A 15994-nucleotide genomic window follows, 5' to 3' on the forward strand; every position below is an offset into this window, starting at 1 on the left:
AAGGGACAAATACAAAAATCAAGTTATTTTTTATAATTTTTTCACATTTTCATGTCAACCCACCCCATTCCTTCTTTTTTAAAAAGGTATATGGGATTTTTATTGCCATTTAAAAAAGAAAATACTTTCTGGTAATGATTCAAAACAAAACAGTCGTGATGAAATATACACGCAATGGAGTACTTGCTCCGGACGTCCCCTCTTACTGTTTTTATTTTTTGTTTTGCAATTGTTACAATGTTGTGTTGGTTTCTGCTGTACAACAATATGAATCAGCCATAATAATACATATATCACCTCCCTCTTGAGCCTGCCTCCCTTCCCCCCCAACCCCTGCTGTACAGCAACCTCTCATCAGCTATCCTGTTTACACATAATATCCCCTCTCTCAATTTAAACCCCTAGAAATGACAAATGTGCTTTTAAAAACACCTTAATTTTGAAATAATTAGCAACTCATAGGATGCTGCAAAGATAATTCATTGAGTTCCACGTACCCTTCACCCAGCTTCCTCCAATGGAAACATTCTACAGATACGCTTATAAAGCAATCCATCATAGAGCCAGAAAACAAGAAGGCTTAAGTGCCAAAAACTATGAGGGACCCTGGGAGAGAGAGGACAGTTTGAACTGGCTGAAAAAGGGAACCTCAGAACACAATTCTACAAACATTGGGAACCTCTACAAAAAAATGTGAGCTGGCTCTAAGCTTGAGGAGCCTTGGGTAGCAGTCAGAGAAATTCTGGGGAAGTCTTCACATCATCCACTTGCCAAGCAGTGGGGCAAAAACATGGATGGGGAGTAGGGGCTGGAAAATTACAAGAGAGTATAGTCTTTTTGGCGGGAATTTAGCAGCATCAAGTTTAAAGCTATTTAGTATTTCACCTCGTGTTTCTAATTTTCCATACACCTAGCCTAAGAAAAATACAAGCACCTGTGTAGGAAGATGACATTTAAGGATTTCTATTGTATTATTGCTTGTAATACTGAAAAAGTATAGAGGTCAGAATGCTGACATCGGAAAACAGTGATAAATTATGATTGCATTCATCGGGATGACAATCTAACTAGTAGCTCATTTGTCATGATGGTCTCAGTGTGACTCAGGTGCTTTTGATCCTAGCACTGTTTTTAAAGCGCAGAGGTGCAAATATACAAATAATATTATACATGCCATTTTTTCTTGATCCAAACTGAAAGGCAACCAAGATACTGGAATTAGCTCAATTGCTCATTCTGCTTTTTAAAGAATTATTTCAACTCCAGAAACACTATTAATCTCTATTAGCTCAGAGTCTCGAAACTTTTGGATACGGAGTCTGTTGTAGCAACAGATCTGATATTAAAGCTTGTTTGCACTGGTGGAAAGAACCCACTTGTAGGTTTTGTATGATGTTTTAAATGTCTTAAAGAGTCAATGGTCACCAACAGTACTTTCCTAAAGATTTCATTTCATATTTGATCTATTTAATGATTATATAGATTTTTCTGGGATCTACATTGATATATCAACATTACCTTTCCAAACCAAGGCAACTTGGCTAGGTTTAGAGGTTCTGGTCTATAGAAGCAGAATAACACATGCTTCCTATTTCATTTGTCAAGATTTAACATTCTTTTTTATTTGTAAGTTTTCATCAGGATTGGCTTCTCTTATTCCATGCTAACAGCAGAATTGTGCAAGGCCCAGAGCCTGCAGGCTCTTCTAATTAGAGGCTCTTTATTGAAAACAATTATAGGTATAAAGTTGGGAGGAAGGAGCTATTGGTATAATGATACAAACGGAGACAAAACTTTAAACCCTAAGGTCATTTAGAAGCAGCCTTTTATGGACAGAGACAGAAGGCATTTACAAAACCATCACTCTCTCCCTTGAAAGGTGGGAGAACTTACGTAAAAATTTATAATAGCCATCTTCTGGTTTTGGTTTTTGTTACCATAAATAAAATTTCTGTGCAACACAGCTGTAACAGAGGAGTGTCCCATGATACCTAGACCTCAGAAGTTACTGCTGTTTTATAGATTCTAATTGTCAATCTCCAGAAAACCTGGCTTGCCAAATTGGTTGCCTTGCTTCATAATTGGACACATAGGATAGTAATATTCAAATTACCAACTTCTGAAGCAGATATTCTTCTGTGACCTCCCTGGTAGCCATTTATCTTTTCTCCCTCTCTGCTTGAAGGTACAATCCCACAACCTAAGGGTAGTCAACTTCACTCAAACGACATGACGGAGGACTGCCCCACCGCGTCACCTCACCCTCCAGCCCCACACGCCTCCCGACAAACTGCTCTCGCTCCAGAGAAGCTTGTTTCTTTTTCTCTGCTGGGATGTTCATGGCACTCTCTGACCTGAGGTTCAGTAAGTTAGTAATTCTCAGGGCTAAGTTTGGGGTTTGTCATTCTTAATGGTTTTTCCTACAAGGTGGTATTTCAAATTTCTTCAGTTCAAGGGGAAAAAAAAAAATTGTAGCTAACTCTTTTTTCCCCAGACTCAGTTTTTCTGAACTCTTACTGGGCCATCCGACCTACCGGATGTTGGTACCCCATTCCCTTTCCTCTGAGTCACCATCTTGATCGCTTCATCATTTCAAATACTTGTTGAGCCCTTAATAGCGGCATACTGGTCACAGTCTGTCATGAATTATCCCATTTTAATTCCCATTAATGGGAATCCCATTTAATGCCCACAACCCTGAGATAAAATGGAAATTTCAGATGAGACAACGTATTTTAAGCTATCTATTCCTTCCCTCAGCTTTTTGTGTGTTTTTTCCTCAAGTTCTCCACATGTTTCATTTACTTTCCAGTGGCTGTCTTGCATTCTGCAGTCATAAATTCATGCATGTTCTGGGATGTCATTATTTTTCTTCCTCTCTGTAGCCATTGGCTACCTTTTCATTTTATCATGCTGTCTTGTTTCATTAAATCCATGTGTCATATTAAGTTTCTTAAAAGCAAAAGGAATTTCAGTATAATTTTTTGTGTGTCTCCTGGGATAAGAGTTCCCTTAAATGTTTACTTCATTTATATTTTACCTTATATTTCTTTTTTTTTTTTTTGATATAACATTTTGTTTCAGATTTTTTTTTTTTCTGGCTCACTTCTTAAATGTAGGCCACTTTACCGGAGCCTTCTGTTTACTCACCATTCAGAAATAATCTGGCTATGTAGAGTCTCATTGACCTTGCTCCCTGTCTACTTGAGCACCATCTGAATTGCCCCCTAAGCACCCAAGGCAGAGGACTGGCTACTGATTCTCTGTCCAAACCCGGTTCTTGAGGAGGAGACTGAGGGTAGCAGTGCAGTGGAGCTACCGAGTTTGTTGAGACTGCTGTGTCTGGGGCTGACTCGGTCAACAAAGAAGTTCAGACGGTTCTACAGAGGGGAACCCTTCAGATTTCACAGCGTTCTCCTAATCCAGGGTGAATCAGTTACTTTGGCAAAAAAACGAGACGAGTGTGATCCCTTTTGGTTCATGGTCTTTTGGTTTTCTAGGTCAGCCCATTTTCCTCTCTAGGTTACAGTCTGCCTTTAAACCTCACGCCCTCCTTTGTTAGAAAACTGTCAGAAGAGGCAGGGACAAGTCATCATGGAGTGACTTCACAGGGCAATGGCTTCTTCTTCTTCAATACTGCTGCTCCCACTGAGGTGAGGGGGAAAGCCTCCAAGTTAGTGTTTCTGCTCTTCTCCAGCTCTCTCGTGACTTTAGCGCTGGGGCCTGGTATCAGCCAGATTTTACGCTAGCGGGCTCTTCAGACTGTCTTCTAACTGTAACACAGCTGTGGGCAGACTGGAGAGCTTGAGGTTGGTCCAAATCATGCCATACCAGTTAACACTCTTCAAATTTTGGGCAGAAGTAGAGTCTTAGCATCAGTGTGGATGATGCTATATTTAAGATTTTGTTCACTTCCTGTGTGTTTTATCTATCATTTATTAAAAGAAGAATAAACTGAAAACAAGTTCACCTAGAAAAATCCTTTGAATTTTAACTTTACAAAAGAAATTTCTTAAAACATTCATCTTTCCTGCCCTCTAACATCTTAAGGTCTTGCAAACTCAGACATTTGAGCATCTACTGATTGCAAGCCATAAGAATACAAAAGTTGTAAAAACTCATCTTCTTCCCTGCACAATATTATAATTAGGTGGGGAAGCAGATAAGCATGCCAATGATCACAAAAGAGAAGCTCTTTTAAAAACTTTCAATTTAGGAAATGTAAGTTAGTGGCCAAAGCAAAACCCCACCAAACCCCACCCATCAAAAACAGTATCACTTCGGACACACAAAAAAGGACAAATGCACAATCTTTTAGAAACCAGTGTGGCGGTTGAAAGAGGATGTTAGCGGAACACAGAACAGAAACATCTAAATCTGGCAAGCTCCCCTCCTGCCAACCAGAATGTTCGGATAAGTCACGCAAGCTTAAGAAGAGCTCACAACAAAGGGCTTCGGAAAGAGGATGCTTCTTGCAGAATGAAGAATAAGAGATTAGATAAGACAGAAGACACTCTCAGAGATGCTACATCTGTTTCATGAGCTCTTCTGTTCTTTGGGCTTCCCTGGTGGCTCAGACAGTGAAGAATCTGCCTGAAATGCAGGAGACCCAGGTTCAATCCCTGGGTCACGAAGATCCCCTGGAGAAGGCTACCCACTCCAGTATTCTTGCTTGGAGAATTCCATGGAGAGAGAGCCTAGTGGGCCCCAATCCACGGGGTTGCAAAGAGTTGGATACGACTGAGCGAGTAACACTTTCACTTCACTTTTCTGTTTTTTAGAGCATAGAAACTCAGACACCACTCAATATCCACTAACCACTAAAAAACCAATTTGAAAGCACATGAGGTTAGATAGTAGGTGACAGAAGGGTATCTAGTTTCTTTAGAGAAACAGGATTTCAACTCAGGTCTCAGGTATTCCCCTGATTGACTATTCACAGCATCCTGAATACGTTCCAGAAGACAACAGGTGAAAAGTCATTCAACATCCTTCCCATCTTGGAGCATTCAACAGTGTAGACCCGGGGGCACTGATTAAGGACACGATCTTCAGTCAGATTTGTTTATTAGAATGCTGGTAGTTGACGGTCCTATGATTAAATAAAACATTTTCATGGGATATGACAGCTGTCTGTTACAAGTGGAAGATGACTCACATACCTGTATTTTGACCACATGCTTTTCCTGTTCATACAAAAATGCTTTCCTAGCTTCATACTCTTTCCTAATGAGGGGTCCTGAGGTTGTGGCTTGGAAGCGCTGGAGCATGTCTTTGCTAGCAGACCATATCTTCTCACGGATGTAATCTGCAGTGATATCCTCAACAATGTCCTGGTAAGAGATATTTCTTATGGTTACACTTCACACATCAAGTGAGAAGAACACAGAGAACAGATTCTGGAAATTCTATCTTTCAGAAAGGGATCTGGATAGCTCTTTCTGGCTCAGTGTAAAAACAAATTTGACCAGAGTCAAGGGGTGGGCTGGCTCAGCTTCTTTCTAGAGACATGGTTTTAGAATCCTCTGAAATCTGGGTGGAGATGAGAATGTGGTTGAATGGTCTCAGGATTTGGAGGTGGAGATGTTGGCAGGGATGTTGGCAGGGACCGGGCCTAAGGCCTGGGCTCCCCAGAGTGTAAAAGACAAGAATGATTACATAAGTGTTGGCATCACCTCCTCCCTCTCCTGGGGGAAAGACGGCAGTGCCCATGAAGTCCTCTGGCTTTTCTTGCCCAGGCCAGAGGAGGCAGATACCTGCAAGGAGTAGGGGAAAACTCAAAATAAATTTGGGAGAAAATAAAGGACTTGGAGCAGAAGAAAAGGGGCTGGGAGAGGAAAGATAAGCACTCTTTTGGGCAGACAGGGAAACCTAGATGAATGAGAAAGCAAGGAAGAAGGGGGACTGGGAGAAGTCTTCATGCGGATGATGAACTGGGTTACTTTCACGTTCTTTGAGAAATGCGCGCAGAGACTGGACTCATTTCTGTGGCAGATGCCTCTTAACCATCCATGTGAATGGACTTCACGGATGGTGAATTTAAACAACTACGACTGAAATCATATAAAAGATGCATAAATACTTTCACAAGGAGACATATGTACAGCCTAGAGTAAATTCAGTAATTTCAGACTGACTAGAATTTTTTTTTTTTTAACAGCATAGATCCTCCACTTTTCATTAATCTTGATGCTGGAATCAGGGATAACTTCACAAAGTTATACTTAGGGCATCTTTGGATGCCATACGAGCAATTTTTGTCTCTTGAGTTTTAACCTTTCAATGTTGCTTCTTCACAGTTTGACATATCCTTTCAATGACAGCACATGGTTTTTAAATATTGGCCATAATGTCATTTTTCAACAAAGGAGCACTAATAGTTCACTGCCACATGCCATTTTCCTGTAAAAAGTGGGACATTACACATTTGAAATGAGTAAATGAATACATTTTTCACTATCTTCTTGTCATTCAGGATTTCTGTGGCATTGTCAACCCCAAGTTACAGCTTTTTCTCTGAGTTTTAGTAAGTTACTCTACTGGAGATTCTGTCCACAATATCGTTATCTTGCAGTATCTTTCTTGCTGGAGAATTTGAACAGTTCTATGAGATCTATATGTGTGAGTTCTAATTTTTTCAAGACGGAATTCAATTATTAGAAGTATTTTCTTTTAAACACACTACAAATGCCTGGATCACAGAGCAAGTTTCACATCTTCTGGGGCCAACTTTTGGTCTCAAGTCCAGAGCAATCTTGGTGAACATTCCTTCAAGAATATTGCTTCCTGTTATAGGCTGAGGTAGGGGGAAAGAAATAAGACATCTTGAATATTGACAACCAAGGAATTACCACTAATTGAGCTCTGGTGTCAAGGAAAACCTGAAGATTGATTTCTTAGGGTAATCTGCCATCCTATATAATCTGCAAGAGCTTTATCTGCCCGCTGCTCTGTGGTGCTGCTCTGACATACAGAAGACATTCTAGAAATCAGTAACCATACAGCCACACCTAGCTGCAGTTCATGAAGACTTTACTCCATATCCAGCCTTCAAATAAATCAGTTCTTCCCATCAATCCCTTGATTCTAAAATAGAAAGGCAATCACACTTATCTTTATATAGTACATTTTTCCATCAAACAGCAGACTCCTACCTCAATTTCCTTTCCCATGAGCCATGATTCTTTAAGCAAGCAGGGTTCAGGTGTGACCCAGGAACTCTCTTTTGAATCAATATTGTAGTAGTAATCATATTTCTCCTGCAGGGTGAGTTTAAGCCATGAACCTTCAGTAGACACTAAAGAAAAAGGTTTGTTAAATTCTAAAGAGGAACGTGGAAACTTTTAAGATTAACGTAGTTTCTTCAGCAAGTAAAATAATTGAACAAGGGTGTTTTCCACCAGGCATTCAGATAATCTAAGTTAAAATCATTAGCAATGAGTCATTAAAATGGAATGAATTCTGTATATTCAGTGGCAGCTCCCTACTAAGCCAAAGTAAAAGGAGAGTGACGTCTAATGTTAGCTCTGCATGTCAAATTTCTCATGAGGATTAAAGGAGTCACACATGGCCAGCAAGAAGGAAAAGTAAACAAGGAGAGAAACACCAGGTAGATGTGAATAGCACCACAAGTAGACGGGGAGACCAATGAGGAAGAATCCTCTTTGTTTAGAATGTCTTCCAGCAACTTCTTTGAAAAGGGGTGGCCTACGAGGGCTGTGACCCACTATTTAAGGAGGACCCATTATTTAATGATTTGCCTTAAACCAAAGCAGAAGTGACTCGTCTTTGCAGACAACTTTATTCAAAGCACAAAACGGCATACATAACCACTGAGGTCACTAAGAAGGGAAAAGGAAAATTCCTGATTGCTCTGACTCATCTTGTTCTACAAAACCACACAAAACCAGGAGGAAAAAAATGTTAAATGGACTTAATTTTCTCAGGGAGAGAATACTAGGGGAAAAAAACATCTATGGCAGTCATGGCTTAAACTGGTCAAGAATAATGCAATCTATTTGCAATCAACAAAATAGATTTAGCAATCTATTAATTTTGTTGAATGGTTACGATTGTCTCAGAACAGAGAGCTAAAAACAATAAAAATAAAAATTTCAGAGCAAGCTAAGCCAACTGCTGTCAAGTGAGCACTAGACTAATTGCCTTTATAGGTAAATCATAGTCCTAGTGAATTTCCTCAAAGAATATTTAAATGGATTCAAATAACTAAGCAAAGATAACTTTAAGGCCCTTTAAAGTGTGTTGATTCTTCAATTGGTTTTTTAATGCCTGTCAACTGTTCTGTGGATGCCCAGATCCACAGAGAGATACATAGCTCTTCAAATGGCCAATCAGACAACCATTATCTGTTTAGAAATGCTGGTTTACTAGAAAATATATTGTACAGTCAAATATGGATGATCACAAGTAATCATTATATATTTTCAATCACCAACAGGTACCAGATTCACAAATGTTTTCAGAAGATTGGACACTTTTTAACGCAACTCTTTCAGTGGGAAGGAAGGAAATCAAATAAAAATGGGGGAAAAGATATCTTTTATTTTCATAAGAACTGAGAAGTAAAAAGTTCTTAGTTGGTTAAAAGTGAATCACATTGGCACTGTAAAGCTTTATTTGGGTTGGGATGTCAGTGAATAATAGAAAAGGAGACTTCTATAATTTTCACATCAAGTATGAGTTTAGAGTCAGGTCAAAGGCTGAGGAGGACATCACCAGAACAGGGTTCAAGGATTTTTCCTAAGAAGTAGAGCTGGTTTGCTGGGGCTTCCCAGGTGGCACGAGTGGTCAAGAACCTGCCTGCCAATGCAGGAGATGTAAGAGAACTGGGTTTGACCCCTGGGTTGGGAAGATCCCCTGAAGGAGGGCATGGAAACGCACTCCAGTGTTCTTGCCTGGAGAATCCCATGGACAGAGAAGCCTGGTGGGCTATAGTCCACAGGGTCGCAATGAGTCAGACATGACTGAAGCGACTTAGCATACATGCACATAGTTGGTTTGTTAACTGAGGGAAAAGACTAATTACGGGCCTTTAAGGAAGCACAACAGAGAAAGATTACAGTGAGTTAAGAGGTGATGTGCATTCTATATGGAAACATGTTTTCTAGATGCCTTCCAGACAAAATCATACCTATATAAGACCTAAACTGAGCTCTAAGGCTAAGTGATCTATGCAAGAGTGAACACTATAGTCTGGGGAAAAACAGACAGCCTAGAACCAGAGGTGAAAGAGTTAAGAATAAATCATCCTGTTCACACACTCAAACAATGTTCACAGCTCTATTGAAAATGAAAGTTAGTCTTTAATTCCCTAGAAAGCTTGTCCTCTTCCTCTGAGAACAGAGGTTGGTAATCTTTTTCTATAAAGGGCCAGAGAGTAATTTCCATCTTGTGTGTTACAGGTCTCTCATACAACTTCTTGACTCTTACTGTATCATGAAGGCAGCCAGAGACAATAGCATACAAATTGATGACTGTGGCTGGATTGCAATAAAACTTTATTTATAAAAATAGGTGGCAGCCTGAGGAATCTTAAAAGCTATTAGAATAAAGGTTTCAGGATACAAAATCAACATCAAAAATAAATTTTATGAAAATATGTCCACATAAAAGCTTGCATACAAATGTTCACATAAGTATTACTTAGGATAGCCAAAACTGGAGGAAAAAATCCCAATTCTATCCACTGATGAATGAATAAACAAATGTGGCATATTCATACAACAGAATATTATCAGCCATAAAAGAAATGAGGAGCTGATACATGCTACAACATGAATGAACTTTGAAGACATTATGCTACATGAAGTCAGACACAGTATGATTTTCATTTATATGAAATGTCCAGAATAGGAAAAATTAGAGAGACAGAAAGTATATTAGTGATTGTCTGGGGCTGAAAGTTGGGGGTGGGGAGCAATGGCTAATGGGTAATGGGCTCCATTTATTATAAGAAAAATATTCTGGAATTAACTAGTGGTGTTAGCTATACAAGTCTGGGAGTATAATAAAAACTTCTGAATTGCACACTTTAAAAGAGTAAATTTTATGGTATGTGAATTATATCTCAATAAAAAAATTAATTGTATTTCTATATGTTAGCAACAAACAACCCCAAAATGAAATTAATATTTACAATGACATCAAAAATAATAAAATATGGTAGGAATAAATTCAAATAAAGTGATGCAAGCCCTATACACTGAATACTACAAAACATTGTTGAAAGAATTAAAGACCTAATTAAAAGCAAAGACATACCATGGTACATGGATCAGAAGACTTAGTGTTGGATGGCATATGCCTCAAATCCATCTATGGCTTCAGTATAATCTCTAAAAAGTCCCAACTCCTTTTTTTCCAGAAAAAATGAATCTAAGGTATTTCCTAGGTTTCTAAATTGGCTATCTGGGGACCATTTTTTTTTCTCTGCTGATCAGAACATGGCAGTTGGGAAAAGGAGTAGGCAAGCTTAGGGAAGAGAAGATAAAGCTAAGTTTGGGCCAAGGATTTGAAATTATGATGAGTCATCTCTAAGAAAATCACCCCTTGCATAAATACAGTTGTGCAAGTCTTTCCTCATAAACGATGAGGTAGGGGCACTATAGAAACTGATGAAGAGATGTGAAGGGAGCAGAGAGAGGCTCAAGGGTGATCAGACAGCAAGTAAGAGTGGATGGCCAGTAGCCCTATTCTCATTTCATTATCAGAAAATGTTCAGAATCAGAGGGTAGAATTCCCAAGTTAGAAATACATCAGGCTAATTATAAGTCCATAGGGTAGTTCTGGACAGACTTCTAGCGAATTTAAAAAAGTTTTGTTTTTTTTCCCCTCAAGTTCCATTTATAAGGCTATATATTGTCAAAGCAATTTTCTAAAGATGAGAAGTACTATGTACATGTGGTACAAATAAACATCAGCCTGAGTCAGGAGACACCTTAATCCTCGACAGCGGGACACAGAAAGTGCTCAGCAAAAATCTATCACGCTGAAGAGACGATGGGCTCTCTCTGCCAAAAACTAGTCTCATTGGGCTTGTCATTTTCTCCCTCTGTCCAAAATGCCATCAACGTGATTTTCTGAACCTGAAAAATGAGTCCTAAACTCATGATCTAAAACAGTTTCCAGAGCTAACATTTCATGGATTGAATAGGCATAAGTATATGCCAAGGTTAATAGAGACCAATTTGCTGCATTTCATTTTATACTTTCAAGATTACTCTTTACTTCTACTTAATAATGTATTAATGTACATTAGTAAGTGTACAATATCATTTGTTTCAAAAAGGATGGAGAGATATATTAGTGTAAAAATCAGTTTGTACCACTAGAAGGATGGCTCAATGGCAAAACTGATAGGAAGCAAAATCTCCTTTTAATACTATATTTTCTCAAGTATATGGCACCCACCACAGCCACCAAGTTAATCACAGATTTCCAAAAGACAAAAAAGGAAAAGAAACACTAAAAAATTTCCTTGCAAGAGATGACAAACATTCAGAAATATTCATTTGAAAGTGATTATTTGTCTCAAAACTAAGATAACACAATACCACAGAAGTCATCATATTCAAAGTGCTATTTAATTTGTGCTAAACAATGAAGAAGCTTACCACTTCTAGATTTTTGCTCTTTTGCTTTTGCCAGGGCATCATGGTACCTGTCAGCACATTCAGGGATTACGTCATTTGCATTACCAATGGCAGGCTTCAAAACAGACAAAATATCACTTTGCTTCTCCTTCTCCAAAAACTGATTAACATCAACGACCAGTGTAACCCCTGGGTAATGAAAAAGAAATGTTTCTGTTAATAATTATCTTCTACTCACCCTAGAGGCATGCAAAGATATAAGTCAACCTTTTAGGAATGCATTGGTATTAAACCTGTTTACCCTTTGAGAGAATATACTGCACACACTCAAGATAGTCATCAACTGTTCAGGTTGTAAGAGGAATAAAATCCACAGGAGCAGTATTTCCTCATTACTCCTGCGTGATCTCAAGGCACTAGGTTCTGCCCACTGCGGTGATCTGTGAAACAGGGTGGACATATGTTGACAGTAGATATGCAGCCCTTATGCGGGTCATTAATCAGTATTTGAGAACAAGCTTTATGAAAACATGTATTATTCACTAGAATAAGTGAAACGGTATCTAAGCCACAGAAATCCTGACATTCTCTGGTACAGCACAAGTATACTTTCAAGATTGTCCTTAGCAACCTGAATGACTGTTTTAGAAAGGCAACGGGCACAGCTGGTAGATATGTGCAGTGGAGCCCAGAAACTTAATTCTGGAGCCAATTTAGACCTAGAAAGCACGTGATCCCATTTCAAATGTCTGCCTCTCCCCACAAACAAAACCACATTCGACTCTTGGTTGAAAGATAAAGAAAGATAACGTGGTGAATTCTTTACCATCTAGTTTAGGCAAGAATATTCTGGCCCCACCAATGGACCTACTGTCTTCACAACCTGTAAATGTACAGGGTTAGAAAGGCAGAACAAAAAGATGGAAGAAACCAGGTTAAAATACTTTATAGATGAAACAACATCGTGATGAAGAGAGAGGAGAAAGATTTTTTTTCCTTTCTTTTTAAACAGACATGTCAAACTCTGCCATACAAATGCTAAATGGTATATGTACTACTGTCATCAAATTTCATTCAGATGTGCACAGAACTGTGAAGGCTGATGTGCTAGGAAAAACAGTCTGACTTTTGACACCTACGAGTCCAATCATGCAATCTGGAGGAGCACTCAAAGGGTAAAGACTTCCGGTGGCCAACTCCAGTTGTTGCTGAACAAAAGCTACAGTGGTGGGTCCTTTCAGATACAGAAGTTCAGGGGAATGGGGAAGCTGCTTAGTAGGAGCAAAAGGCAGTCCTGGTGTTTGAGAAGTCTGTGGTCTCAGAGAAGAGGAAAGAACAAGGAAATGACAAAGGATCCTCACATGAATTACATCAAAAAGTTTTATCAAACCCAGTGAAATGCTATTTGCCTTAAAAGATGGGTGTTACGAAGGCATACATTTCTTTCATATTCTTTCACATTTCAAGTACATGTGCTGATGTACAAGCAGTGGGTCCATGGGTTAATCTTCTAGATGACTGAAGCTGACTCCTTCAGGTACCAAGCTTCATCTTAACAGAATCCTGCTCCATGAAAACTAAAGCCCTGGGGAAAAATCTGATAAAACAGTCCTGCTCAGACTTGCTCATCATTTTACCCACAGTCCCTAGTACATTTTTGGTGCTTAATGTTTGCTGAGAGCTGCCAGAAGAATTCTTTATGGCATCAAAATTATATTGTGTGATAATGTGATATTTTCAAAGACTATGGAGGTGTTGGGCTACTTTGCTCCTGCAATAAATGCTCCCAAACTCCTCCTCTTCTTAATTTTCCTCTAACACCACTGTCAATTATCACTTCTTGTTCCTGTCTGAATGCCTCCATAGCGCAGCCAAAGCACCTAACTTCTTGGTAAATCATAGCTTCTGAGTTGGGTAGAGACATAACCAACAGGTAAGCCTTATGCCTAAGATAAGAAGAAACAGACTCAGAGAAGCTGTCCACGAGGTCTCCACTGAGTTGACAAAAATTAGTTCTGTGCTCAGGCTTTGAGACAGCTATTTTGACCGCTTTTTTTCTTAAGCTACAGGTTGCAATTAAGTTCCAGAGAGCTTAGAATGACACATAAACGATATCCAGAAAGTCAGGTATGTTTCTGCTATGGAACAAATGAAGAAACCTCCTCCAAACCTCCTAAGATCCAAAAATATATTTATGTCTTAATCCATATGCCAGAAGGGCTTCTCTAAGGCATGCATTCTCAAAACAGGTGATATAACCCCCAGGAGGGTAAAAATTGCTTCTTAGGAAGAGAAAGTAAAACATAAAAACCACAGAAGTTTATATATAAAAGCACATATCTACATGTGGCACATAAGCAGGTATATATTAGTGGTACTGAAATTTCATGGTAAGGAGCACCATGGGGGAAGAAAGTCTAGAAAGACTCCTTAGGGTACAATCATGGGTAACGGCTGAACGACATTGCTTTAAGGAGTCAAAAGTAGAGACAAATCTACTTGAAGAAAGCAAGATGCTCCAGTGAAAATGGACATCGGGCCAAAAGCAGGGAGTCTTGAGTTACCCTGCCCTTTCAAATCTGCCTGTGGTCAAACATACGGGCCAACAAATGATCTGGGAGTGGGTTTGATAATTGCAACATGTGACCTGAATTTGTTTTCAAGTCTTCATACAAAGGATGAAAAATGCTTTTAAAAGTAAGATTAAATTCCTTGTTGAAAACACTGGAAAATTCTCATCTCAGTGTAAGAATATAGGCAGTTTTATCTTTAGAACATCTTTTTGTTGTTATAAATCATAGAAGACACTATATCAACTCTTAAGGAACAGGATGGAAGTAGAAGAAAGGATTTTAAATGTGCAAGTGTGGAGCACACAAATCTCACACATTTGAGAAAATCTCTTACATTCACAGTAAACAGAACTGTGAGTCTCAAGAGGATCGACTTAACATTTGTAAGCCAAGTTTAAGAACAACATAAAAAACAGGAACAAAATAACTTTTAAACTGGTTTGATCTCTAGGAGAAAAACTATAAGCTTTTTAGTCTATTTGAGTGCCTTGATGACAATATAATTTCTTAAAAGTGTATTTTTCAAACTACGGATGCCTTCAGTTTAATACATAAATTTAAATCTCTTGTGTACACAGCTTAATTTTATTTTTTTCTTAAGGATTAGAATGTTTGAACGGAGAGACTTCAAAGATCCTAAGGATGTAAGAGTTCAGGTTGGAGAAATACACATATTTTTCAGGCTAAGGAAATAAAATCCAGATGTTCCTCACAAATGCCTGCGACGTTTCAAAGCGTATCTTCTGGAGCAAGACTAGGCATCTCAAAAGCCTTCTACGACCTGATACAACAGGATAGATTCTAATTATGTCATGAATGGACAGGTTAATGAACTACAATTTTAGGAATCTTATTTTAATTTACATAGGTTATTTATACATGGAGAGTGTTAGCTTATCACCCCGATCGCCATGTGAGTTTTCTTATTATCCTTTAAGAAAATAGATGCTTAAAAAAAACACAAACAATTATTTGAGAGCCAAAGTGGGGGTCTGGTAATTGCTAAGTATGTCTATTCCAATTACGCATTTTGGACTTGGGGAAATAACCCTAGCGGGTGGGTTTCAGCACCCACTAAACCCACTGTGAGACGAACCCAAGCAACACTCCACTGATCATCTGACCTCCATAAGCCCATCCCGATTGGCGGACCACAGTGCAGTCTCAGGTCTCCTGAATTTGGGTCAGTTCAGAGCCAGTGTCCGGTAATCTCTGCAGAGTCTGACTGTGTCCTTCCTTGCAGCACAGTCACCACAGCAGGGTGTAACGTGTTGGTAACGTGGCAGGTTCCTTTCCCAAGGGAACGCAGTCCCTCCTTCTTTCAAGGGCTTCTGGGTCTATAAATGGCTCAAGTGCGGGAACTGATGGAGGGACCATGGCTTTCTGTCTATGATTCAAGTTCTACCCCACTGACCTGACCCAGAACTCTTCGTCCACTTGTACAAGCCGAGCCAGAGTTCAATAGACTGTCTGTTTCGCTTCTAGGAGTACCGCAACCAATTAGCAAATTCCATAGGTCTCTGCGTCAGAGTTTCCGAATTATTGCTTTGATTCTGCTATCTATTAACATTCTACTAACCACAGCCACTTGTCTTTGGTGATTAAGTGCTGTCCCTTGGCCTCTGCCAGACAGCCTGACAAATTTTGGACTTTCCAGCCTCTCCACAATTACATGAGCCTACTTCTAAAATGAAATCTCTCTTTATTTTTCCATATAAATGCATGTAGAGATAGACAGTACTAGATACTTGCTTTCCAGAGAAAACTGCATGGCTACATATGTAATTTTTTTTTCCACAGGAAAAAAAA

At 39.1% G+C, this 15994-nt stretch overlaps 1 protein-coding gene across 2 annotated transcripts in view; it reads right to left on the reverse strand.

The window, feature by feature from the left end:
- IQGAP2 (IQ motif containing GTPase activating protein 2) overlaps nt 1-15994 on the reverse strand; it is a 314063-nt gene that overhangs the window by 65623 nt on the left and 232446 nt on the right. For both annotated transcript variants that reach the window (XM_086323182.1, XM_086323183.1), the window contains exons 15-17: nt 11634-11801; nt 7155-7297; nt 5163-5333 (exon numbers count right to left, since the gene is read on the reverse strand). In XM_086323182.1, the coding sequence (XP_086179308.1) occupies nt 5163-5333; nt 7155-7297; nt 11634-11801 (482 nt within the window). The remainder of the gene's footprint in view (nt 1-5162; nt 5334-7154; nt 7298-11633; nt 11802-15994) is intronic.

This window comes from Bos grunniens, chromosome 10 (genome assembly GCF_055505025.1).
Source record: "Bos grunniens cultivar Pamir isolate PY7600 chromosome 10, Bosgru_T2T1.0, whole genome shotgun sequence".
NCBI classification, from domain to species: Eukaryota; Metazoa; Chordata; class Mammalia; order Artiodactyla; family Bovidae; genus Bos; species Bos grunniens.